The sequence below is a fragment of the Haliotis asinina genome, chromosome 3 (genome assembly GCF_037392515.1).
Source record: "Haliotis asinina isolate JCU_RB_2024 chromosome 3, JCU_Hal_asi_v2, whole genome shotgun sequence".
NCBI classification, from domain to species: domain Eukaryota; kingdom Metazoa; phylum Mollusca; class Gastropoda; order Lepetellida; family Haliotidae; genus Haliotis; species Haliotis asinina.
The window spans coordinates 12,429,948-12,454,250 of NC_090282.1; the positions used below are offsets into that span (position 1 = coordinate 12,429,948).

Below are 24,303 nucleotides of genomic sequence, written 5' to 3' on the forward strand. Positions count from 1 at the left end.
TTGAGTCGACAGTTACACATTTGTTTCGTCAGAATGAGGGTATGATGCTTTCCCTGTCAACATACTTATCAGAAAAACGAACATTTGTTGATGGGTTCTTTGAAGCCCTAGATGGGTAGTTAGTATGATATAACATCGCTGACGTGTGGTACATATCACAGCCTTCAGGTTGCCGATACTGGAAATCTTCTGACATTGTTATTATTGAAATTGTCGGACTAATCCTGTGTACTTTCATGTTCTTTTCAGGTCGAGGCTCAACACCAGGTAAGTGATTTCTTCTTTCATATTATACCTATACATTAGTACTCTCTCTTACGAAGTATTTCTATTACGATGAGTTCTAAATCACATCCAACCTTTTCGCAGCAGCATGAGTCGACAGAGACACATTTGTTTCGTCAGAATGAGGGTATGATGCTTTCCCTCTCCACATACTTATCAGAAAAACGAACATTTGTTGATGGGTTGTTTAAAGCCCTAGATGGGTAGTTAGTATGATATAACATCGCTGACGTGTGGTACATGTGACAGCCTTCAGGTTGCCGAGACTGGAAATCTTCTGACATTGTTATCATTCGAACTATCGGACTAATCCTGTGTACTTTCATGTTCTTTTAAGGTCGAGGCTCAACACCACGTAAGTGATTTCTTCTTTCATATGATACCTATACATTAGTACTCTCTCTTAAAAAGTATTTCTATTACGATTAGTTCTAAATCGCATCCAACCTTGTCGCAGCACCATGAGTCGACAGTTACACATTTGTTTCGTCAGAATGAGGGTATGATGCTTTCCCTCTCCACATACTTATCAGAAAAGCGAACATTTGTTGATGGGTTGTTTAAAGCCCTAGATGGGCAGTTACTATGATATAACATCACTGACCTGTGATACATGTGACAGCCTTCAGGTTGCTGAAACTCGAAATCTTCTGACATTGTTATCATTGAAATTGTCGGACTAATCCTGTATACTTTTATGTTCTTTTCAGGTCGAGACTCAACGGCAGGTAAATGACTTTTTCCTTCAGGTTATTTCTATACATTATCTCTCTCTTTGAACAAGTGTTTCTATTATGCTGAATGATAAATCACATCCAACCTTGTCACAGTACCATGAGTTGAGAGAGACACACTTGTTGCGTGAGAATGAGGGTACGGGGTTTTCCTTCTCCACGTACTCATGAGAAAGAAGACTATTTGTTCGTGGTTTGTTTAAAACCCTAGATGGGCAGTTATTATGATATAACATCGCTGACGTGTGATACATGTGACAGCCTTCAGGTTGCTGAAACTCGAAATCTGACATTGTTATTATTGGAATTGTCGGACTAATCCTGTGTACTTTCATGTTTTTTTGAGGTCAAGGCTCAACACCACGTAAGTGATTTCTTCTTTCATATCATACCTATACATTAGTACTCTCTCTTAAGAAGTAGTTCTATTACGATGAGTTCTAAATCACATCCAACCTTGTCACAGCACCATGAGTCGACAGTTACACATTTTTTTCGTCAGAATGAGGGTATGATGCTTTCCCTCTCCACATACTTATCAGAAAAACGAACATTTGTTCGTGGTTTGTTTAAAGCCCTAGATGGGTAGTTATTATGATATAACATCGCTGACGTGTGATACATGTGACAGCCTTCAGGTTGCTGAAACTGGAAATCTTCTGACATTGTTGTCATTCGAACTATCGGACTAATCCTGTGTACTTTCATGTTCTTTTCAGGTCGAGGCTCAACACCACGTAAGTGATTTCTTCTTTCATATTATACCTATACATTAGTACTCTCTCTTAAAAAGTATTTCTATTACGATGAGTTCCAAACCATATCCAACCTTGTCACAGGACCATGAGTCGACAGTAACAATTTTGTTTCGTCAGAATGAGGGTATGATGCTTTCCCTCTCAACATACTTATCAGAAAAGGGAACATTTGTTGATGGGTGGTTTAAAGCCCTGGATTTGCAGTTAGTATGATATAACATCGCTGACGTGTGGTACATGTGCCAGTCTTCAGGTTGCTGAAATTCGAAGTCTTCTGACATTGTTATCATTGAAATTGTCGGACTAATCCTGTGTACTTTCATGTTCTTTTCAGGTCGAGACTCAATGGCAGGTAAATGACTTTTTCCTTCAGGTTATATCTATACATTAGTACTCTCTCTTTGAACACGTGTTTCTATTATGCTGAATGATAAATCACATCCAACCTTGTCACAGTACCATGAGACGAGTGAGACACATTTGTTATGTGAGAATGAGGGTACGGAGTTTTCCTTCTCCACATACTCATGAGAAAGAAGACTATTTGTTCGTGGCTTCTTTAAACCAAAACATGGGCCGTTATTATGATAAATTATGGCTGGTGTGTGATACATGTGACAGCATTCAGGTTGCTGAAACTCGAAATCTGACATTGTTATCATTGGAATTGTCGGACTAATCCTGTGTACTTTCATGTTCTTTTCAGGTCGAGGCTCAACACCAGGTAAGTGATTTCTTCTTTCACATGATACCTATACGTTAGTTCTCTCTCTTAACAAGTATTTCTATTACGATTAGTTCTAAATCACATCCAACCTTGTCACATCACCATGAGTCGATAGTTACACATTTGTTTCGTCAGAATGAGGGTATGATGCTTTCCCTCTCCACTTACTTATTAGAAAAACGAACATTTGTTGATGGGTTCTTTGAAGCCCTAGATGGGTAGTTAGTATGATATAACATCGCTGACGTGTGGTACATATGACAGCCTTCAGGTTGCCGATACTGAAAATCTTCTGACATTGTTATTATTGGAATTGTCGGACTAATCCTGTGTACTTTCATGTTCTTTTCAGGTCGAGGCTCAACACCACGTACGTGACTTCTTCTTTCATATTATACCTATACATTAGTACTCTCTCTTAAGAAGTATTTCTATTACGATGAGTACTAAATCACATCCAACCTTTTCGCAGCACCATGAGTCGACAGTTACACATTTGTTTCGTCAGAATGAGGGTATGATGCTTTCCCTCTCCACATACTTATCAGAAAAACGAACATTTGTTGATGGGTTGTTTAAAGCCCTAGATGGGCAGTGAGTATGATATAACATCGCTGACGTGTGGTACATATGACAGCCTTCAGGTTGCCGAAACTGGAAATCTTCTGACATTGTTATTATTGGAATTGTCGGACTAATCCTGTGTACTTTCATGTTCTTTTCAGGTCGAGGCTCAACACCACGTAAGTGATTTCTTCTTTCATAGTATACCTATACATTAGTACTCTCTCTTAAGAAGTGTTTCTATTACGATGAGTTCCAAACCACATGCAACCTTGTCACAGGTCCATGAGTCGACAGTAACAGATTTGTTTCGTCAGAATGAGGGTATGATGCTTTCCCTCTCCACATACTTATCAGAAAAGCGATCATTTGTTGATGGGTGGTTTAAAGCCCTGGATTTGCAGTTAGTATGATATAACATCGCTGACGTGTGGTACATATGACAGCCTTCAGGTTGCTGAAATTCGAAATCTTCTGACATTGTTATCATTGAAATTGTCGGACTAATCCTGTGTACTTTCATGTTCTTTTCAGGTCGAGACTCAATGACAGGTAAATGACTTTTTCAGACAGGTTATATCTATACATTACCTCCCTCTTTGAACACGTGTTTCTATTATGCTGAATGATAAATCACATCCAACCTTGTCACAGTACCATGAGTCGAGTAAAACACATTTGTTATGTGAGAATGAGGGTACTGGGTTTTCCTTCTTCACATACTCATGAGAAAGAAGACTATTTGTTCGTGGTTTGTTTAAAGCCGTAGATTTACAGTTACTATGATATAACATCACTGACGTGTGATAAATGTGACATTCTTCAGGTTACTGCAACTCTAAATCTTCTGACATTGTTATCATTGGCATTGTCGGACTAATCCTGTGTACTTTCATATTTTTTTCAGGTCGAGGCTCAACACCAGGTAAGTGATTTCTTCTTTCATATCATACCTATACATTAGTTCTCTCTTTTAAGAAGTATTTCTATTACGATGAGTTCTAAATCACATCCAACCTTGTCACAGCACCATGAGTCGACAGTTACACATTTGTTTCGTCAGAATGAGGGTATGATGCTTTCCCTCTCCACATACTTATCAGAAAAGCGAACATTTGTTGATGGGTGGTTTAAAGCCCAAGATGGGTAGTTAGTATGATGTAACATCGCTGACGTGTGGTACATGTGACAGCCTTTAGGTTGCCGAAACTGAAAATCTTCTGACATTGTTATTATTGGAATTGTCGGACTAATCCTGTGTACTTTCATGTTCTTTTCAGGTCGAGGCTCAACACCAGGTAAGTGATTTCTTCTTTCATAGTATACCTATACATTAGTACTCTCTCTTAAGAAGTGTTTCTATTACGATGAGTTCCAAACCACATCCAACCTTGTCACATCACCATGAGTCGACAGTAACACAGTTGTTTCGTCAGAATGAGGGTATGATGCTTTCCCTCTCAACATACTTATCAGAAAAGGGAACATTTGTTGATGAGTGGTTTAAAGCCCTGGATTTGCAGTTATTATGATATAACATCGCTGACGTGTGGTACATATGACAGCCTTCAGGTTGCTGAAATTCGAAATCTTCTGGCATTGTTATCATTGAAATTGTCGGACTAATCCTGTGTACTTTCATGTTCTTTTCAGGTCGAGACTCAATGGCAGGTAAATGACTTTTTCCTTCAGGTTATATCTGTACATTACCTCTCTCTTTGAGCACGTGTTTCTATTATGCTGAATGATAAATCACATCCAACCTTGTCACAGTACCATGAGACGAGTGAGACACATTTGTTATGTGAGAATGAGGGTACGGGGTTTTCCTTCTCCACATACTCATGAGAAAGAAGACTATTTGTTCGTGGCTTCTTTAAACCAAAAGATGGGCCGTTATTATGATAAATCATGGCTGGTGTGTGATACATGTGACAGCCTTCAGGTTGCTGAAACTCGAAATCTGACATTGTTATCATTGGCATTGTCGGACTAATCCTGTGTACTTTCATGTTCTTTTCAGGTCAAGGCTCAACACCAGGTAAGTGATTTCTTCTTTCATATCATACCTATACATTAGTTCTCTCTTTTAAGAAGTATTTCTATTACGATGAGTTCTAAATCACATCCAACCTTGTCACAGCACCATGAGTCGACAGTTACACATTTGTTTCGTCAGAATGAGGGTATGATGCTTTCCCTCTCCACATACTTATCAGAAAAGCGAACATTTGTTGATGGGTTGTTAAAGGCCTAGATGGGTAGCTAGTATGATATAACATCGCTGACGTGTGATACATATGACAGCCTTCAGGTTGCCGAAACTGGAAATCTTCTGACATTGTTGTCATTCGAACTATCGGACTAATCCTGTGTACTTTCATGTTCTTTTCAGGTCGAGGCTCAACACCACGTAAGTGATTTCTTCTTTCATATTATACCTATACATTAGTACTCTCTCTTAAGAAGTGTTTCTATTATGATGAGTTCCAAACCACATCCAACCTTGTCACAGCACCATGAGTCGACAGAGACACATTTGTTTCGTCAGAATGAGGGTATGATGCTTTCCCTCTCAACATACTTATCAGAAAAGGGAACATTTGTTGATGGGTGGTTTAAAGCCCTGGATTTGCAGTTAGTATGATATAACATCGCTGACGTGTGGTACATATGACAGCCTTCAGGTTGCTGAAATTCGAAATCTTCTGACATTGTTATCATTGAAATTGTCGGACTAATCCTGTGTACTTTCATGTTTCATTTCAGGTCGAGGCTCAACACCAGGTAAGTGATTTCTTCTTTCATATCATACCTATACATTAGTTCTCTCTTTTAAGAAGTATTTCTATTACGATGAGTTCTAAATCACATCCAACCTTGTCACAGCACCATGAGTCGACAGTTACACATTTGTTTCGTCAGAATGAGGGTATGATGCTTTCCCTCTCCACATACTTATCAGAAAAGCGAATATTTGTTGATGGGTGGTTTAAAGCCCTAGATGGGTAGTTAGTATGATGTAACATCGCTGACGTGTGATACATATGACAGCCTTCAGGTTGCCGAAACTGGAAATCTTCTGACATTGTTGTCATTCGAACTATCGGACTAATCCTGTGTACTTTCATGTTCTTTTCAGGTCGAGGCTCAACACCACGTAAGTGATTTCTTCTTTCATATTATACCTATACATTAGTACTCTCTCTTAAGAAGTGTTTCTATTATGATGAGTTCCAAACCACATCCAACCTTGTCACAGCACCATGAGTCGACAGAGACACATTTGTTTCGTCAGAATGAGGGTATGATGCTTTCCCTCTCAACATACTTATCAGAAAAGGGAACATTTGTTGATGGGTGGTTTAAAGCCCTGGATTTGCAGTTAGTATGATATAACATCGCTGACGTGTGGTACATATGACAGCCTTCAGGTTGCTGAAATTCGAAATCTTCTGACATTGTTATCATTGAAATTGTCGGACTAATCCTGTGTACTTTCATGTTCTTTTCAGGTCGAGGCTCAACACCAGGTAAGTGATTTCTTCTTTCATATCATACCTATACATTAGTTCTCTCTTTTAAGAAGTATTTCTATTACGATGAGTTCTAAATCACATCCAACCTTGTCACAGCACCATGAGTCGACAGTTACACATTTGTTTCGTCAGAATGAGGGTATGATGCTTTCCCTCTCCACATACTTATCAGAAAAGCGAACATTTGTTGATGGGTGGTTTAAAGCCCAAGATGGGTAGTTAGTATGATATAACATCGCTGACGTGTGGTACATGTGACAGCCTTTAGGTTGCCGAAACTGAAAATCTTCTGACATTGTTATTATTGGAATTGTCGGACTAATCCTGTGTACTTTCATGTTCTTTTCAGGTCGAGGCTCAACACCACGTAAGTGATTTCTTCTTTCATAGTATACCTATACATTAGTACTCTCTCTTAAGAAGTGTTTCTATTACGATGAGTTCCAAACCACATGCAACCTTGTCACAGGTCCATGAGTCGACAGTAACAGATTTGTTTCGTCAGAATGAGGGTATGATGCTTTCCCTCTCAACATACTTATCAGAAAAGGGAACATTTGTTGATGAGTGGTTTAAAGCCCTGGATTTGCAGTTATTATGATATAACATCGCTGACGTGTGGTACATATGACAGCCTTCAGGTTGCTGAAATTCGAAATCTTCTGGCATTGTTATCATTGAAATTGTCGGACTAATCCTGTGTACTTTCATGTTCTTTTCAGGTCGAGACTCAATGGCAGGTAAATGACTTTTTCCTTCAGGTTATATCTGTACATTACCTCTCTCTTTGAGCACGTGTTTCTATTATGCTGAATGATAAATCACATCCAACCTTGTCACAGTACCATGAGACGAGTGAGACACATTTGTTATGTGAGAATGAGGGTACGGGGTTTTCCTTCTCCACATACTCATGAGAAAGAAGACTATTTGTTCGTGGCTTCTTTAAACCAAAAGATGGGCCGTTATTATGATACATCATGGCTGGTGTGTGATACATGTGACAGCCTTCAGCTTGCTGAAACTCGAAATCTGACATTGTTATCATTGGAATTGTCGGACTAATCCTGTGTACTTTCATGTTCTTTTCAGGTCAAGGCTCAACACCAGGTAAGTGATTTCTTCTTTCATATCATACCTATACATTAGTTCTCTCTTTTAAGAAGTATTTCTATTACGATGAGTTCTAAATCACATCCAACCTTGTCACAGCACCATGAGTCGACAGTTACACATTTGTTTCGTCAGAATGAGGGTATGATGCTTTCCCTCTCCACATACTTATCAGAAAAGCGAACATTTGTTGATGGGTTGTTAAAGCCCTAGATGGGTAGCTAGTATGATATAACATCGCTGACGTGTGATACATATGACAGCCTTCAGGTTGCCGAAACTGGAAATCTTCTGACATTGTTGTCATTCGAACTATCGGACTAATCCTGTGTACTTTCATGTTCTTTTCAGGTCGAGGCTCAACACCACGTAAGTGATTTCTTCTTTCATATTATACCTATACATTAGTACTCTCTCTTAAGAACTGTTTCTATTATGATGAGTTCCAAACCACATCCAACCTTGTCACAGCACCATGAGTCGACAGAGACACATTTGTTTCGTCAGAATGAGGGTATGATGCTTTCCCTCTCAACATACTTATCAGAAAAGGGAACATTTGTTGATGGGTTGTTTAAAGCCCTGGATTTGCAGTTAGTATGATATAACATCGCTGACGTGTGGTACATATGACAGCCTTCAGGTTGCTGAAATTCGAAATCTTCTGACATTGTTATCATTGAAATTGTCGGACTTATCCTGTGTACTTTCATGTTCTTTTCAGGTCGAGGCTCAACACCAGGTAAGTGATTTCTTCTTTCATATCATACCTATACATTAGTTCTCTCTTTTAAGAAGTATTTCTATTACGATGAGTTCTAAATCACATCCAACCTTGTCACAGCACCATGAGTCGACAGTTACACATTTGCTTCGTCAGAATGAGGGTATGATGCTTTCCCTCTCCACATACTTATCAGAAAAGCGAATATTTGTTGATGGGTGGTTTAAAGCCCTAGATGGGTAGTTAGTATGATGTAACATCGCTGACGTGTGGTACATATGACAGCCTTTAGGTTGCCGAAACTGGAAATCTTCTGACATTGTTATCATTGGAATTGTCGGACTAATCCTGTGTACTTTCATGTTCTTTTCAGGTCGAGGCTCAACACCAGGTAAGTGATTTCTTCTTTCATATTATACCTATACATTAGTACTCTCTCTTAAGAAGTATTTCTATTACGATGAGTTCCAAACCACATCCAACCTTGTCACATCACCATGAGTCGACAGTAACACATTTGTTTCGTCAGAATGAGGGTATGATGCTTTCCCTCTCAACATACTTATCAGAAAAGGGAACATTTGTTGATGAGTGGTTTAAAGCCCTGGATTTGCAGTTATTATGATATAACATCGCTGACGTGTGGTACATATGACAGCCTTCAGGTTGCTGAAATTCGAAATCTTCTGACATTGTTATCATTGAAATTGTCGGACTAATCCTGTGTACTTTCATGTTCTTTTCAGGTCGAGACTCAATGGCAGGTAAATGACTTTTTCCTTCAGGTTATATCTATACATTAACTCTCTCTCTGAGCACGTGTTTCTATTATGCTGAATGATAAATCACATCCAACCTTGTCACAGTACCATGAGACGAGTGAGACACATTTGTTATGTGAGAATGAGGGTACGGGGTTTTCTCTCTCCACATACTCATGAGAAAGAAGACTATTTGTTCGTGGCTTCTTTAAACCAAAAGATGGGCCGTTATTATGATAAATCATGGCTGGTGTGTGATACATGTGACAGCCTTCAGGTTGCTGAAACTCGAAATCTGACATTGTTATCATTGGAATTGTCGGACTAATCCTGTGTACTTTCATGTTCTTTTCATTTCAAGGCTCAACACCAGGTAAGTGATTTCTTCTTTCATATCATACCTATACATTAGTTCTCTCTTTTAAGAAGTATTTCTATTACGATGAGTTCTAAATCACATCCAACCTTGTCACAGCACCATGAGTCGACAGTTACACATTTGTTTCGTCAGAATGAGGGTATGATGCTTTCCCTCTCCACATACTTATCAGAAAAGCGAATATTTGTTGATGGGTTGTTAAAGCCCTAGATGGGTAGTTAGTATGATATAACATCGCTGACGTGTGATACATATGACAGCCTTCAGGTTGCCGAAACTGGAAATCTTCTGACATTGTTGTCATTCGAACTATCGGACTAATCCTGTGTACTTTCATGTTCTTTTCAGGTCGAGGCTCAACACCACGTAAGTGATTTCTTCTTTCATATCATACCTATACATTAGTTCTCTCTTTTAAGAAGTATTTCTATTACGATGAGTTCTAAATCACATCCAACCTTGTCACAGCACCATGAGTCGACAGTTACACATTTGTTTCGTCAGAATGAGGGTATGATGCTTTCCCTCTCCACATACTTATCAGAAAAGCGAACATTTGTTGATGGGTTGTTAAAGCCCTAGATGGGTAGCTAGTATGATATAACATCGCTGACGTGTGATACATATGACAGCCTTCAGGTTGCCGAAACTGGAAATCTTCTGACATTGTTGTCATTCGAACTATCGGACTAATCCTGTGTACTTTCATGTTCTTTTCAGGTCGAGGCTCAACACCACGTAAGTGATTTCTTCTTTCATATTATACCTATACATTAGTACTCTCTCTTAAGAAGTGTTTCTATTATGATGAGTTCCAAACCACATCCAACCTTGTCACAGCACCATGAGTCGACAGAGACACATTTGTTTCGTCAGAATGAGGGTATGATGCTTTCCCTCTCAACATACTTATCAGAAAAGGGAACATTTGTTGATGGGTGGTTTAAAGCCCTGGATTTGCAGTTAGTATGATATAACATCGCTGACGTGTGGTACATATGACAGCCTTCAGGTTGCTGAAATTCGAAATCTTCTGACATTGTTATCATTGAAATTGTCGGACTAATCCTGTGTACTTTCATGTTCTTTTCAGGTCGAGGCTCAACACCAGGTAAGTGATTTCTTCTTTCATATCATACCTATACATTAGTTCTCTCTTTTAAGAAGTATTTCTATTACGATGAGTTCTAAATCACATCCAACCTTGTCACAGCACCATGAGTCGACAGTTACACATTTGTTTCGTCAGAATGAGGGTATGATGCTTTCCCTCTCCACATACTTATCAGAAAAGCGAATATTTGTTGATGGGTGGTTTAAAGCCCTAGATGGGTAGTTAGTATGATGTAACATCGCTGACGTGTGGTACATATGACAGCCTTTAGGTTGCCGAAACTGGAAATCTTCTGACATTGTTATCATTGGAATTGTCGGACTAATCCTGTGTACTTTCATGTTCTTTTCAGGTCGAGGCTCAACACCAGGTAAGTGATTTCTTCTTTCATATTATACCTATACATTAGTACTCTCTCTTAAGAAGTATTTCTATTACGATGAGTTCCAAACCACATCCAACCTTGTCACATCACCATGAGTCGACAGTAACACATTTGTTTCGTCAGAATGAGGGTATGATGCTTTCCCTCTCAACATACTTATCAGAAAAGGGAACATTTGTTGATGAGTGGTTTAAAGCCCTGGATTTGCAGTTATTATGATATAACATCGCTGACGTGTGGTACATATGACAGCCTTCAGGTTGCTGAAATTCGAAATCTTCTGACATTGTTATCATTGAAATTGTCGGACTAATCCTGTGTACTTTCATGTTCTTTTCAGGTCGAGACTCAATGGCAGGTAAATGACTTTTTCCTTCAGGTTATATCTATACATTAACTCTCTCTCTGAGCACGTGTTTCTATTATGCTGAATGATAAATCACATCCAACCTTGTCACAGTACCATGAGACGAGTGAGACACATTTGTTATGTGAGAATGAGGGTACGGGGTTTTCCCTCTCCACATACTCATGAGAAAGAAGACTATTTGTTCGTGGCTTCTTTAAACCAAAAGATGGGCCGTTATTATGATAAATCATGGCTGGTGTGTGATACATGTGACAGCCTTCAGGTTGCTGAAACTCGAAATCTGACATTGTTATCATTGGAATTGTCGGACTAATCCTGTGTACTTTCATGTTCTTTTCATTTCAAGGCTCAACACCAGGTAAGTGATTTCTTCTTTCATATCATACCTATACATTAGTTCTCTCTTTTAAGAAGTATTTCTATTACGATGAGTTCTAAATCACATCCAACCTTGTCACAGCACCATGAGTCGACAGTTACACATTTGTTTCGTCAGAATGAGGGTATGATGCTTTCCCTCTCCACATACTTATCAGAAAAGCGAATATTTGTTGATGGGTTGTTAAAGCCCTAGATGGGTAGTTAGTATGATATAACATCGCTGACGTGTGATACATATGACAGCCTTCAGGTTGCCGAAACTGGAAATCTTCTGACATTGTTGTCATTCGAACTATCGGACTAATCCTGTGTACTTTCATGTTCTTTTCAGGTCGAGGCTCAACACCACGTAAGTGATTTCTTCTTTCATATCATACCTATACATTAGTTCTCTCTTTTAAGAAGTATTTCTATTACGATGAGTTCTAAATCACATCCAACCTTGTCACAGCACCATGAGTCGACAGTTACACATTTGTTTCGTCAGAATGAGGGTATGATGCTTTCCCTCTCCACATACTTATCAGAAAAGCGAACATTTGTTGATGGGTTGTTAAAGCCCTAGATGGGTAGCTAGTATGATATAACATCGCTGACGTGTGATACATATGACAGCCTTCAGGTTGCCGAAACTGGAAATCTTCTGACATTGTTGTCATTCGAACTATCGGACTAATCCTGTGTACTTTCATGTTCTTTTCAGGTCGAGGCTCAACACCACGTAAGTGATTTCTTCTTTCATATTATACCTATACATTAGTACTCTCTCTTAAGAACTGTTTCTATTATGATGAGTTCCAAACCACATCCAACCTTGTCACAGCACCATGAGTCGACAGAGACACATTTGTTTCGTCAGAATGAGGGTATGATGCTTTCCCTCTCAACATACTTATCAGAAAAGGGAACATTTGTTGATGGGTGGTTTAAAGTCCTGGATTTGCAGTTAGTATGATATAACATCGCTGACGTGTGGTACATATGACAGCCTTCAGGTTGCTGAAATTCGAAATCTTCTGACATTGTTATCATTGAAATTGTCGGACTAATCCTGTGTACTTTCATGTTCTTTTCAGGTCGAGGCTCAACACCAGGTAAGTGATTTCTTCTTTCATATCATACCTATACATTAGTTCTCTCTTTTAAGAAGTATTTCTATTACGATGAGTTCTAAATCACATCCAACCTTGTCACAGCACCATGAGTCGACAGTTACACATTTGTTTCGTCAGAATGAGGGTATGATGCTTTCCCTCTCCACATACTTATCAGAAAAGCGAATATTTGTTGATGGGTGGTTTAAAGCCCTAGATGGGTAGTTAGTATGATGTAACATCGCTGACGTGTGGTACATATGACAGCCTTTAGGTTGCCGAAACTGGAAATCTTCTGACATTGTTATCATTGGAATTGTCGGACTAATCCTGTGTACTTTCATGTTCTTTTCAGGTCGAGGCTCAACACCAGGTAAGTGATTTCTTCTTTCATATTATACCTATACATTAGTACTCTCTCTTAAGAAGTATTTCTATTACGATGAGTTCCAAACCACATCCAACCTTGTCACATCACCATGAGTCGACAGAGACACATTTGTTTCGTCAGAATGAGGGTATGATGCTTTCCCTCTCAACATACTTATCAGAAAAGGGAACATTTGTTGATGAGTGGTTTAAAGCCCTGGATTTGCAGTTATTATGATATAACATCGCTGACGTGTGGTACATATGACAGCCTTCAGGTTGCTGAAATTCGAAATCTTCTGACATTGTTATCATTGAAATTGTCGGACTAATCCTGTGTACTTTCATGTTCTTTTCAGGTCGAGACTCAATGGCAGGTAAATGACTTTTTCCTTCAGGTTATATCTATACATTAACTCTCTCTCTGAGCACGTGTTTCTATTATGCTGAATGATAAATCACATCCAACCTTGTCACAGTACCATGAGACGAGTGAGACACATTTGTTATGTGAGAATGAGGGTACGGGGTTTTCCCTCTCCACATACTCATGAGAAAGAAGACTATTTGTTCGTGGCTTCTTTAAACCAAAAGATGGGCCGTTATTATGATAAATCATGGCTGGTGTGTGATACATGTGACAGCCTTCAGGTTGCTGAAACTCGAAATCTGACATTGTTATCATTGGAATTGTCGGACTAATCCTGTGTACTTTCATGTTCTTTTCATTTCAAGGCTCAACACCAGGTAAGTGATTTCTTCTTTCATATCATACCTATACATTAGTTCTCTCTTTTAAGAAGTATTTCTATTACGATGAGTTCTAAATCACATCCAACCTTGTCACAGCACCATGAGTCGACAGTTACACATTTGTTTCGTCAGAATGAGGGTATGATGCTTTCCCTCTCCACATACTTATCAGAAAAGCGAATATTTGTTGATGGGTTGTTAAAGCCCTAGATGGGTAGTTAGTATGATATAACATCGCTGACGTGTGATACATATGACAGCCTTCAGGTTGCCGAAACTGGAAATCTTCTGACATTGTTGTCATTCGAACTATCGGACTAATCCTGTGTACTTTCATGTTCTTTTCAGGTCGAGGCTCAACACCACGTAAGTGATTTCTTCTTTCATATTATACCTATACATTAGTACTCTCTTTTAAGAAGTATTTCTATTACGATGAGTTCTAAATCACATGCAACCTTGTCGCAGCACCATGAGTCGACAGTTACACATTTGTTTCGTCAGCATGAGGGTATGCTGCTTTCCCTCTCCACATACTTATCAGAAAAGCGAATATTTGTTGATGGGTTGTTTAAAGCCCTAGATGGGCAGTTAGTATGATATAACATCGCTGACGTGTGATACATATGACAGCCTTCAGGTTGCCGAAACTGGAAATCTTCTGACATTGTTGTCATTCGAACTATCGGACTAATCCTGTGTACTTTCATGTTCTTTTCAGGTCGAGGCTCAACACCACGTAAGTGATTTCTTCTTTCATATTATACCTATACATTAGTACTCTCTCTTAAGAACTGTTTCTATTATGATGAGTTCCAAACCACATCCAACCTTGTCACAGCACCATGAGTCGACAGTTACACATTTGTTTCGTCAGCATGAGGGTATGCTGCTTTCCCTCTCCACATACTTATCAGAAAAGCGAATATTTGTTGATGGGTTGTTTAAAGCCCTAGATGGGCAGTTAGTATGATATAACATCGCTGACGTGTGATACATATGACAGCCTTCAGGTTGCCGAAACTGGAAATCTTCTGGCATTGTTATCATTCGAATTATCGGACTCATACTGTATACTTTTATGTTCTTTTCAGTTCGAGACTCAACGGCAGGTAAATGACTTTTTCCTTCTGATATATCTATACATTACCTCTCTCTTTGAACAAGTGTTTCTATTATGCTGAATGATAAATCACATCCAACCTTGTGAATGTACCATGAGTCGACAGAGACACATTTGTTGCGTGAGAATGAGGGTACGGGGCAGTTAGTATGATAGAACATCGCTGACGTGTGGTAGATATGACAGCCTTCAGGGTGCCGAAACTCGAAATCTTCTGACATTGTTATTATTCGAATTATCGGACTCATACTGGATACTTTTATGTTCTTTTCAGGTCGAGGCTCATCACGAGGTAAGTGATTTCTTCTTTCATATTATACCTATACATTAGTACACTCTCTTAAAAACTGTTTCTATTACAGAGACACAGTTGCTTCGTCAGAATGAGAGTATGATGTTTTCTCTCTCCACACACTTATCGGAAAAATGATTATTTGTTCATGGATTGTTCAAAACCCTAGATGGGTCGTTGTTATGATGTATCAGTGCTCTCTTTCTATTTTATGATATCTGCAAATGTCTTTCGGGATTTGTTAATATTAAATGAAAACAGATAATTTCCCCTGTATATAGGGGATTTAAACATTCTATAATAGGGACATGTACTTCACAATGAAAGCCCATTTGTGTGTGTGTGTGTGTGTGTGTGTGTGTGTGTATGTGTGTGTGTGTGTGTGTGTGTGTGTGTGTGTGTGTGTGTGTGTGTGTATCTTTCAGCCTTCCCGTTCTTATCGTACATTAGCATCACATCATAGCACTGACTAGGGTATCTATCAGATAACATATTTAACCGGCGTATCCAATATTTTATTATTCTAGCTTTAGCAAAAATGTGTATGGAAAATCTTCCATAATCTCCATATACCATAGTATTAGGTGTACTTGCTTTCACTTCTGAAACTTTCTTGCAAGTATATAAATGTATTTTCTCAATTAGGTCAAACTGATTGAAACCCCATACTTTTGAACTATACAATAGAAGAGGAAGGCTTTTTGTATCACATATTTTGTGTATGAGTGATAATCAATATCTAGGAGTTTGTGAATACTTTTGAGAACTGCAATGAGTACCTTTCTGGCTTGTGTGGAGCAATATAGCATGTGTTGAAGAGCCAAGACGATTAGTGAAGCAGACTCACAGATATTATACGATTGTGAGAGTTGGATTGGCTCTACCATTTTCAGCTCCCATTTTTGAGTGCAACTATTTTGGTTTTCTCAATATTAACAGTTAATCCTGCCTCACTGCAACTCATGCATATGCCTTTGTAATCCAACAACAGTAGTCGCAAACATCGTCAGCAAACAACAACAAAAATAAGTGTGTCAAATAGGGGTGTAACTGGATACCATGGGCACCATTCTGTTGTGTTATCGTAGCAAATTCATTAATGAACATTGAGAAGAGAAATGGACTCAAAATGCAGCCTTGTCTAAGCCCAACATTGCAATTGAAGGCAACTGAGATTCCATGATTATTTCTGATGCAAACTTGCACATTACCATATATCTTCCGAAGCAAATTATACATCTTAGAGCTTTTACCATGTTTTTACATTACCTCCCCAAATTTGTTCAGTCTTTATTGAATCAAATGCGTTCTTAAATCAACAAAGTATACATTTTATTTCCCTTTTGTATTTCGACACTTTTGAACAATTGAATTTAGTATAAAGATTTGCCCCAAAATCAGTCTCTTGTTGATGATATAGACCAAACCTTTCCCAATATGTTTAACATATTTATACCTCTATAATTATCAATGTTATTAATGCTATTAATGTTTTTTAAATTGGGATAATAATTCCAGTAGTTCAAGACGATGGAAAGTTATCGCACTATCTAAAATAACAATAAAAATACCTCAAATTAAGGGAATAGAATATCTTCATAGTGTCTAATACATTCAGGTAAAATATCATCAACACTCGATGCTTTATTTACCTCTAAGTGTCTTATACTATCTATAATTTCTTGTCTGGTAATAAGTGAATCTAGAATATCGTTAGTCAATAGGTCAAGGTCAGTTGGTGTGCTTGTATGTACATTAGTGCTCCCGTTGCCAGCGCTTACATCCTACGTTACATCATTGCTGGTGGACGCAAACAGTTGTTTCGAATGTTCAAACCACTCACGTGTACTGATATCACATTTAGCAGACTGTTTATCATTCACGTTTTTGTTTATAGAACTCTATTCCTTTCTGCTTACACTTAGTGTTATATAGGTTTCTAACTAAATGATACTCATCTAAGTGCTGTTTGTCTTTATTAATTCTGAACTGATTTAATTTAAGTCAACGCTCAGCTTTCAAACGCCTACATTCACTATCAAACCATGGGCTGTTCTAACTAAAATATCTTTGTGTCATTTGTCGTTTCATACCCATTGCAGCTGAACACAAAGCCTCTACTATATATTCTACATTCTGATTGATATCACTAAAGACTATATCTAAACATTTATCGAGTAAGCCTGTAAATTCTCTGAGAACATATTTTCTCTAAACTCATCCGTTTTTTCTTCATTCCGAACAAAGTTAAAACTTTAATTCGATTCATCTCTTATTACGTCATATTCCTGCTTCTGTGGTGTAGTAAATGTCATCGTGACTGGGAGGGCGTGCAGGACGAGAACACACGATGATGAAATAATATTATATTAATCAATTACGCTGGCCCCCATTATCCTGATAAATATAAAATCTCCAGTATTTTTGTCTGCTCCGCATCTCCCATTCATGATATGTATATTTAAAACAGCACATAATTCTAACAAATATCGTCCAAATGAATTAGTAGGTATGTCGACGGAGAATCTTGCGAGGTTATATTGATCTACCAGAAATTTCCAATTTCACGTGTCTGTTTCTATATATTCAAGTATGTCATCCTCAAAAAAGTCCGGGTCATTTCCTGTCCTCGCATTGAAATCTCCGCCACGACAGATATATCTGAATGAACCGACAATATGCCTCTGAGGCAATGGCACATGCGCACGATCATAGATCTTACTTGAGTTCTTACCTAAATAGTGTGCCATTTCGATGTAACTTTCATCAAGCGGTGACATATCATTCACTTTCCAAGCGTTAGGAAGCACTTCCATTACTTCGTGATTACTCTGTGTAAGTTCATTGGGCATGTCCTCAATACCATATGGAATCATGTTGATTCTCCTTCCCCGTCTCCCGTGGTCTCATCCGGAACTCTAGGTGCTCAACATAACTCTCCATACTCTCATGTTTCTCTTTCAGTTTAACTACATCTGACTTTATCTCTTCCCGTTCTTTCTTGTTATTTCTTATCCTTTTCCACCTGACGTCTAACATCTACAATCTCTGCTCTTATAGATTGTACGTCCGCCTTAATTAATTTCTTTACTGTCACCTGACAGTCATCTCCCAGATAGGGCCTGGGTTCATCTCTATATCTCCTGACACTATCAACTGTATCTGGTCAACTCAAGCTGGGATATGTTACTACTGATCAGTGAACGTGACGGTGGGATTGTGAAAATTCAAAATATCACGCTCAGTCCCGCTGTGTTCATGTCTGCATCACGGGAGGTAGTGTCATGCCTGGACATCAGTACTCAAGGTTAACAATTAATTCTTAGATGTCGACTGCAAAATCATATCCAACCTTGTCACAGCACCATCAGTCGACAGAGACACACATTTGATAAGTCAGAATCAGGGTACAGGGTTTTCACTGTCCAAATACGCATCGGAGACGACATTATATGTTCGTAGCTTGTTTAAAGCTACCAGGCGAGTTGTTTAACGCCAACAGAGGGGTCATTGTCGTCATCAATACGTGTGACAGTTTTAGCGTATTAGTCTTCTAGTGGCAGCACCATCAGTTGACAGCTGCATTTGTTAAGTAACAATTGGGGTCCAGGGTCTAATTTAACGGCTTTAAGAAACTCACGAGAGAGGTGTACTGTATCTCTAAATCTTCTGAAATAGTTATTATGCCGGTTTAGGGGATTATTTGTAAGTTGTTGTATGTTTTTTCCAGATCGCAGACCAAGACCAGGTAAGTGCTGTCGTGTTTTATATTCTACCTGCAATACTCATTGTCAACAGAAAGTCATTCTTAGATATTAACTGCAAGGTCCTTGCATCCTAGCCGAAGCACCACGCGTCGACAGAGACACACATTTGCTACGTCCCTATAAAGTTTTCTAATTTCCTTGTCATATCATTCGCAAGAACACTGTGAAATATCTTTCACCACTTTGGCTGAGCAGTCGGCTGTTATGTACGTCAGAAATTTACTGTGACTACGAATGCCAGCCGCCTGGATTTTTGTTGGCCTCCTTTGGTCACCCTTTTGAGTTCTTTGTAGCCGGCACTTTCAAATTCAAGATATAGTGTTCCAGAAGTTTTGCGATCGCAAACGCGCCGGATGCGTTTCCGGTTTTGAGGTGTTAAAAACACACATTGCATGGCAAAAACCAAGTGCGTCTCGTGGGGAATTGGTGAACGAGGTGACACATGACAGCTAGGGAGGATCACATAGATATTTGAGCTTTTCCGAGGAAGACCTTATTTTGAGACAGTCAGAATAAAGTCAGAAAGTGACATGACATTCAGCGTTTCCTTATAATGAATGGCAGCAGAGCTTGGGTATTTCACTTACCTGCTTGTATCTTTGATAGTGTATTTGACAGTGTGCCAGTGTAAGGTAAAACTGCAACACTGTGTCTGTTAACATTCTTAAACAGTATGGCTATACAAATGATATCTTAATACTGAATGTCGAATGTTGTAGACAAATGACGGTCTTATATTAAGAACATTTTGACACTTTATCACAAGAAAACAAATTACAAAAGCTAAGAATAATTTGACAGAGAAGGATTTACCTTCTGTGAGGACTGTTCGGGTACGCATAGACACATACATTCTCTTCAGAACAAGGTCATACTAGATGCCATGGTGTTTTCCTTGGCTTATGTTACATGGATAAATCGACTGGGAAAGTGGAGGAAATTGAAACCAAAATCAGTTGCATTGACACTACTAAAGCTATGAACACAGCACAAAGGCACATCGCGGTCAATTTACACAACTGATAGGCTGGGAAAAAGAGGATGTCAAAAGTAATGTTTCTGTAGAATCCACTCATGAACCCAAAGCAACCATGTTGCGTAGGCAACCAACTTGCAGAAAAGAGCCAAGTTGTTTTATGCTACAGTCACGTAGTACAGCAGCACGAAATGACATGTGTATGCAGCTTAAACCTCTCTCAGTTCCTGTGTTCACTGGAGACGTCAAAATGATTGAAAATTGGAAAGCTTTGAAACCTATTCGTTAAGACTGTGCAGAGGACATCGATAAATTTGCACATATGTTAGATGAAGCAGTTGCTAACCTAAGACAGAAGAAGAGAGGTTGATGGGATTGGGATTGAGAAATTAGGCAATGAATTGCCATACAACATTCTACAAAATTAAAAACAATGATTTCACAATATAAAAGATGATAACACACAACTGAGACAACGCCAAACATGAAAAACATGTCGCACAAACGCAGCAAAAGTCATGAAGCACAGGGTGTTGTGTTGCACATGTATTGAGATATGAACATTGGCTATAAAACACACGGGTTCTCGACGCAACGAAAGCAAAGCAATCGTTTTGAGAATACTGAAGTGTGAAACAATGCCAAGATTATCAAACGCTCAACGTAACAACGCTATTGGTAGACTGCAGTCTGGGACCAGTCAAGCTCAAATTTCAAGGCAGTTCACCGTGTCTAGGGCAACCATAAACAGGTTATGGATGCGATTCGCAGCCACTGGAAGTCTTTCTGATAGACCAAAGTGAGGGAAAGTTACCACCCCTTCTCAAGATCGATGCAGCCGAGTTCAACACCTCCGTGATCGCTTCCGTTCAGCCACCAAGCATCCCTGGTTTGAGAAACATCTCCAGTCAGACTGTCAGCAACTGTCGTCGGTTTCACGGAATCAGCCCCAGACGTCCGGCAAGATGTGACGTCCTGACACGGCGCCACCGCAGAGAACGTCTACACTGGAGGACAAGATATCGACTAGACCAGTGGAATGGTGAGCTGATGGCAGAGCACGTATAGACCTATCGTCGACGTAATGAACGTTATCAACGCAACTGTGGGCAGGAGGTGTTAGAGTTTGGGCAGGGATAACTATAACTTCAGGACAGAGCTGGTGCATATTCCTGGGCAATACAGAGATAGCGTTTTCAGTAACCGCGTATAGTTGATTTTGTGACCATTTGACCGTTTCTTTCACAGTAGATTGAGAGGGAATGAAGCAATGAAGCAATGACTTGAGAACTTGAACTTGTCACGATATAAAGGTCGTGAGGCATCCCCCCAAACACACCACCCAATGAAATTAATTATTTTCATAGGGTTCATAACTTTAATTTTATCATGACACTTACCATGAAAAATTTGTCACATACCTTTCCGAAAATACCGGAATTGCAACTGACTGGGACTGCAGGTGTAATTGTGATGTTATGTTTTATGTTTTATAAAAGAACAATAAATGTATATGTATTGCTAAATACAACTATTTAGATAATATTCTTTCAAGCTTTCATTAAAAACAAATATGAATGTCAACTGTTTGAAATTGAGACTAACACTAAAGAATATACTAATTTTTTAAAATATTAAAACATGATATTGTAAATGAAAAATATCAAATCTGTACACAACTTCGTCCACGGATATCTTTAAGAGAATAACCATCAAACCACAGTTTGAAACCTGATGGAAAACACAGTTCAAAGGTCTTGCGTCTTGCAAGTGATGTTCAAATGATGGATGCCTGAAAGATAGTGTATTTGCAACCCTATGATGGATGCATCACAGTCAGGTTCAATACTTGGTCATGATCTGACTCAAACTGTAAAAGCCCTTAGTAGAGATTCCCATGTCACAAACGATTTTATAGTTGAAGACAAAACCAAGTTATCTGGACAGTCAATTTCTTTATATATTTCATAGTTATTGTGAGAATACAGTTACACTATGTGTTCAATGGGTTTTGCCATTGAAGCTCATTATCAAGCTCTCGAGAGGGACTTTGGATCATATATCATCAGATGTGCATACACGAAGATTTTATTTAGAGTATGCACACCTGTATAGAAAAAGTCAGCAGCCATCACAGACTTATTCACATCTTCACCCAGTTTTTGCTAAACCGCAGAATTAATGGCAGAACAGCCATCATAATCTGTCTGTTCCTGCTGGCATGGGGTGTCTGTACGTTCATAAGTGAGGTCAATGAAGAATGACTTCCACTGTTTGTCACACAGTACATCTATTGAACTGAAAAAAGGAGAGGAACAATTTTGATCTTAAAGAAAAAATAACATGAATTCAGTGCTCAAAATACTTGTTGAAAATACATGATAGCTGGTTGTCAATGCTCTTTCAAACAAGATCTGTTTACTTACTCTCAAGATGGGAATATTGCACTTAATTAAGACTGTATCTTTCCTTACATAAGAAAAGAAGCAAAATTAATTCTTGACTATGCAAACGTTTTGATATTTCAAACTTGTTTTCTGCAGATAACGGATAATACAAACACCTATAGATTAAATAAGTACCAATAACTACAAATTATCAACTTTTTATCAACAATTGTTCATCCAATGAAATGATTTCTTTGGTGTGCATCCTTAGTTAACAGAGACACCATTTTGAATATTACTTCCATTATTACTTACCTGCAATCAAGAACTGTTCATTGAACTTTCTTTTTCCTGGGCATCTACAAGACAAAATAATAAGTTTATGCTATGATTGGTGTAATGATATAAGTATAAAGCTGAATAAGGTACTTTAAATCATAATTAAACTTCATTAAGAAGAAAAATGATCAAAACAGAAAAATATATTATTTCATGAAAAATAATGATATTTGCTACAAGCATAATCATCACAATGAAAAAAAATGGAAATATGTACAATTATGTACAACCCATAAGTGCATGAGACTTTTGAAGAATGGATTAAACATATATTCGGGTCATAATAACAAACAAAATTAATGTTGTGTCGTCTGCTACATGGTATCTGATATGTGCAGTTTATGATGCAAATGCGGGTGTACGTAAAAAAATCATAAAAAATAAACTACCGATCATAGCCATATAAATTTAGCACCAAGCAAAGAGGAATTCGCCGTAAGTGTTCACATACCTATTTTAAAAATGCTAGTAGTAAGCTGTTATTGTGAAAGCGTGCGGAAATCAAGTGTTGTGGAGTAAATATTTCAGAAAACATTCACATTTCGTCGTATTGCAGGAGTCAAAATAAGGAATTATACGGCCTCCACAGATTTATAAATACCACTAAACCAAACTTTATCTAATCCGCTTTTATTACATCCCGGTAACTAAGGATTATTATTGAAAATTAGTAGCTGTTATTGAAAATCAAAATCGGGACTTTCGCCGATTTTGCACCGCTGCCATTGTCCTCACAGACCAACGATCACACATGACAGCATTCATCAAATACAAAGACATGTATACGCTTTAGCACCACTAAAACCCTCAGATGCACTCTTACAAATATGTGTATGTACATGAGAATAAATGAGAAAAACTAAATCTTACCTTTGTTATGAAAATACGCAAAATCTATGACTGAGGTGAACACACGTTCCTCGAAGCTTCCGGATAGGCTGCGCAGTACAAGCCGTAGCGCGGATGGTTTCGCGCATTGGCTTGAGGGCCGTCCCTCTATTATATGGTATCTGCTGAGAGGTACGTCAACGTCGTCCACAACCCCAGAGTTACCAGGAACTCCTTCAGACTCTAAGAGGGATGGAAGAACGACTGACTGTTCACAACCTTATTGCTTCCATGGGTCGTCGATGTCAGGCAGTGGTGGACGCTAGGGGAAGGCACGCTCGTTACTGAAGGCGTTTTTCCTTTCTAGTGACGTCTGCAGTGAAAGGAACTGTGTTTCATGATGGGCAGAAAACTTAAGGGTTGTGCACTATACAATTGATTCCACTTCCACTTTTTGTCTACATGAGTGATCGCAAAATTAATAATAGTATTAATTTTACTGTGTAACGTGTCTTTTGGAGGAGAGTATATGTATATCCAG

General features: G+C 38.6%; 1 protein-coding gene and 1 long non-coding RNA gene across 2 annotated transcripts in view; one reads left to right on the plus strand and one right to left on the minus strand.

Annotated features, from left to right (window-relative positions):
- LOC137277428 (uncharacterized) overlaps window positions 1–21,276 on the plus strand; it is an 81,712-nt gene extending 60,436 nt beyond the window's left edge. Inside the window, exons 61-98 of the mRNA XM_067809149.1 lie at window positions 250–267; window positions 996–1,013; window positions 1,739–1,756; window positions 2,112–2,129; window positions 2,484–2,501; window positions 2,857–2,874; window positions 3,230–3,247; window positions 3,976–3,993; window positions 4,349–4,366; window positions 4,722–4,739; window positions 5,092–5,109; window positions 5,464–5,481; window positions 5,838–5,855; window positions 6,211–6,228; window positions 6,584–6,601; window positions 6,957–6,974; window positions 7,330–7,347; window positions 7,700–7,717; window positions 8,072–8,089; window positions 8,445–8,462; window positions 8,818–8,835; window positions 9,191–9,208; window positions 9,933–9,950; window positions 10,305–10,322; window positions 10,678–10,695; window positions 11,051–11,068; window positions 11,424–11,441; window positions 12,166–12,183; window positions 12,538–12,555; window positions 12,911–12,928; window positions 13,284–13,301; window positions 13,657–13,674; window positions 14,399–14,416; window positions 14,772–14,789; window positions 15,145–15,162; window positions 15,448–15,465; window positions 19,196–19,213; window positions 20,980–21,276. Coding sequence (XP_067665250.1) covers window positions 250–267; window positions 996–1,013; window positions 1,739–1,756; window positions 2,112–2,129; window positions 2,484–2,501; window positions 2,857–2,874; window positions 3,230–3,247; window positions 3,976–3,993; window positions 4,349–4,366; window positions 4,722–4,739; window positions 5,092–5,109; window positions 5,464–5,481; window positions 5,838–5,855; window positions 6,211–6,228; window positions 6,584–6,601; window positions 6,957–6,974; window positions 7,330–7,347; window positions 7,700–7,717; window positions 8,072–8,089; window positions 8,445–8,462; window positions 8,818–8,835; window positions 9,191–9,208; window positions 9,933–9,950; window positions 10,305–10,322; window positions 10,678–10,695; window positions 11,051–11,068; window positions 11,424–11,441; window positions 12,166–12,183; window positions 12,538–12,555; window positions 12,911–12,928; window positions 13,284–13,301; window positions 13,657–13,674; window positions 14,399–14,416; window positions 14,772–14,789; window positions 15,145–15,162; window positions 15,448–15,465; window positions 19,196–19,213; window positions 20,980–21,276 — 963 coding nt within the window. The remainder of the gene's footprint in view (window positions 1–249; window positions 268–995; window positions 1,014–1,738; window positions 1,757–2,111; window positions 2,130–2,483; window positions 2,502–2,856; window positions 2,875–3,229; window positions 3,248–3,975; window positions 3,994–4,348; window positions 4,367–4,721; window positions 4,740–5,091; window positions 5,110–5,463; window positions 5,482–5,837; window positions 5,856–6,210; window positions 6,229–6,583; window positions 6,602–6,956; window positions 6,975–7,329; window positions 7,348–7,699; window positions 7,718–8,071; window positions 8,090–8,444; window positions 8,463–8,817; window positions 8,836–9,190; window positions 9,209–9,932; window positions 9,951–10,304; window positions 10,323–10,677; window positions 10,696–11,050; window positions 11,069–11,423; window positions 11,442–12,165; window positions 12,184–12,537; window positions 12,556–12,910; window positions 12,929–13,283; window positions 13,302–13,656; window positions 13,675–14,398; window positions 14,417–14,771; window positions 14,790–15,144; window positions 15,163–15,447; window positions 15,466–19,195; window positions 19,214–20,979) is intronic.
- Window positions 21,277–22,465: 1,189 nt separating this feature from the next.
- LOC137277204 (uncharacterized) lies at window positions 22,466–23,909 on the minus strand. Its single transcript, XR_010956611.1, has 3 exons — window positions 23,805–23,909; window positions 22,911–22,954; window positions 22,466–22,506 (listed from the first exon to the last, which is right to left on the minus strand). It is a non-coding gene; the product is annotated as an uncharacterized lncRNA (long non-coding RNA).
- Between the last annotated feature and the right edge of the window lie 394 nt (window positions 23,910–24,303).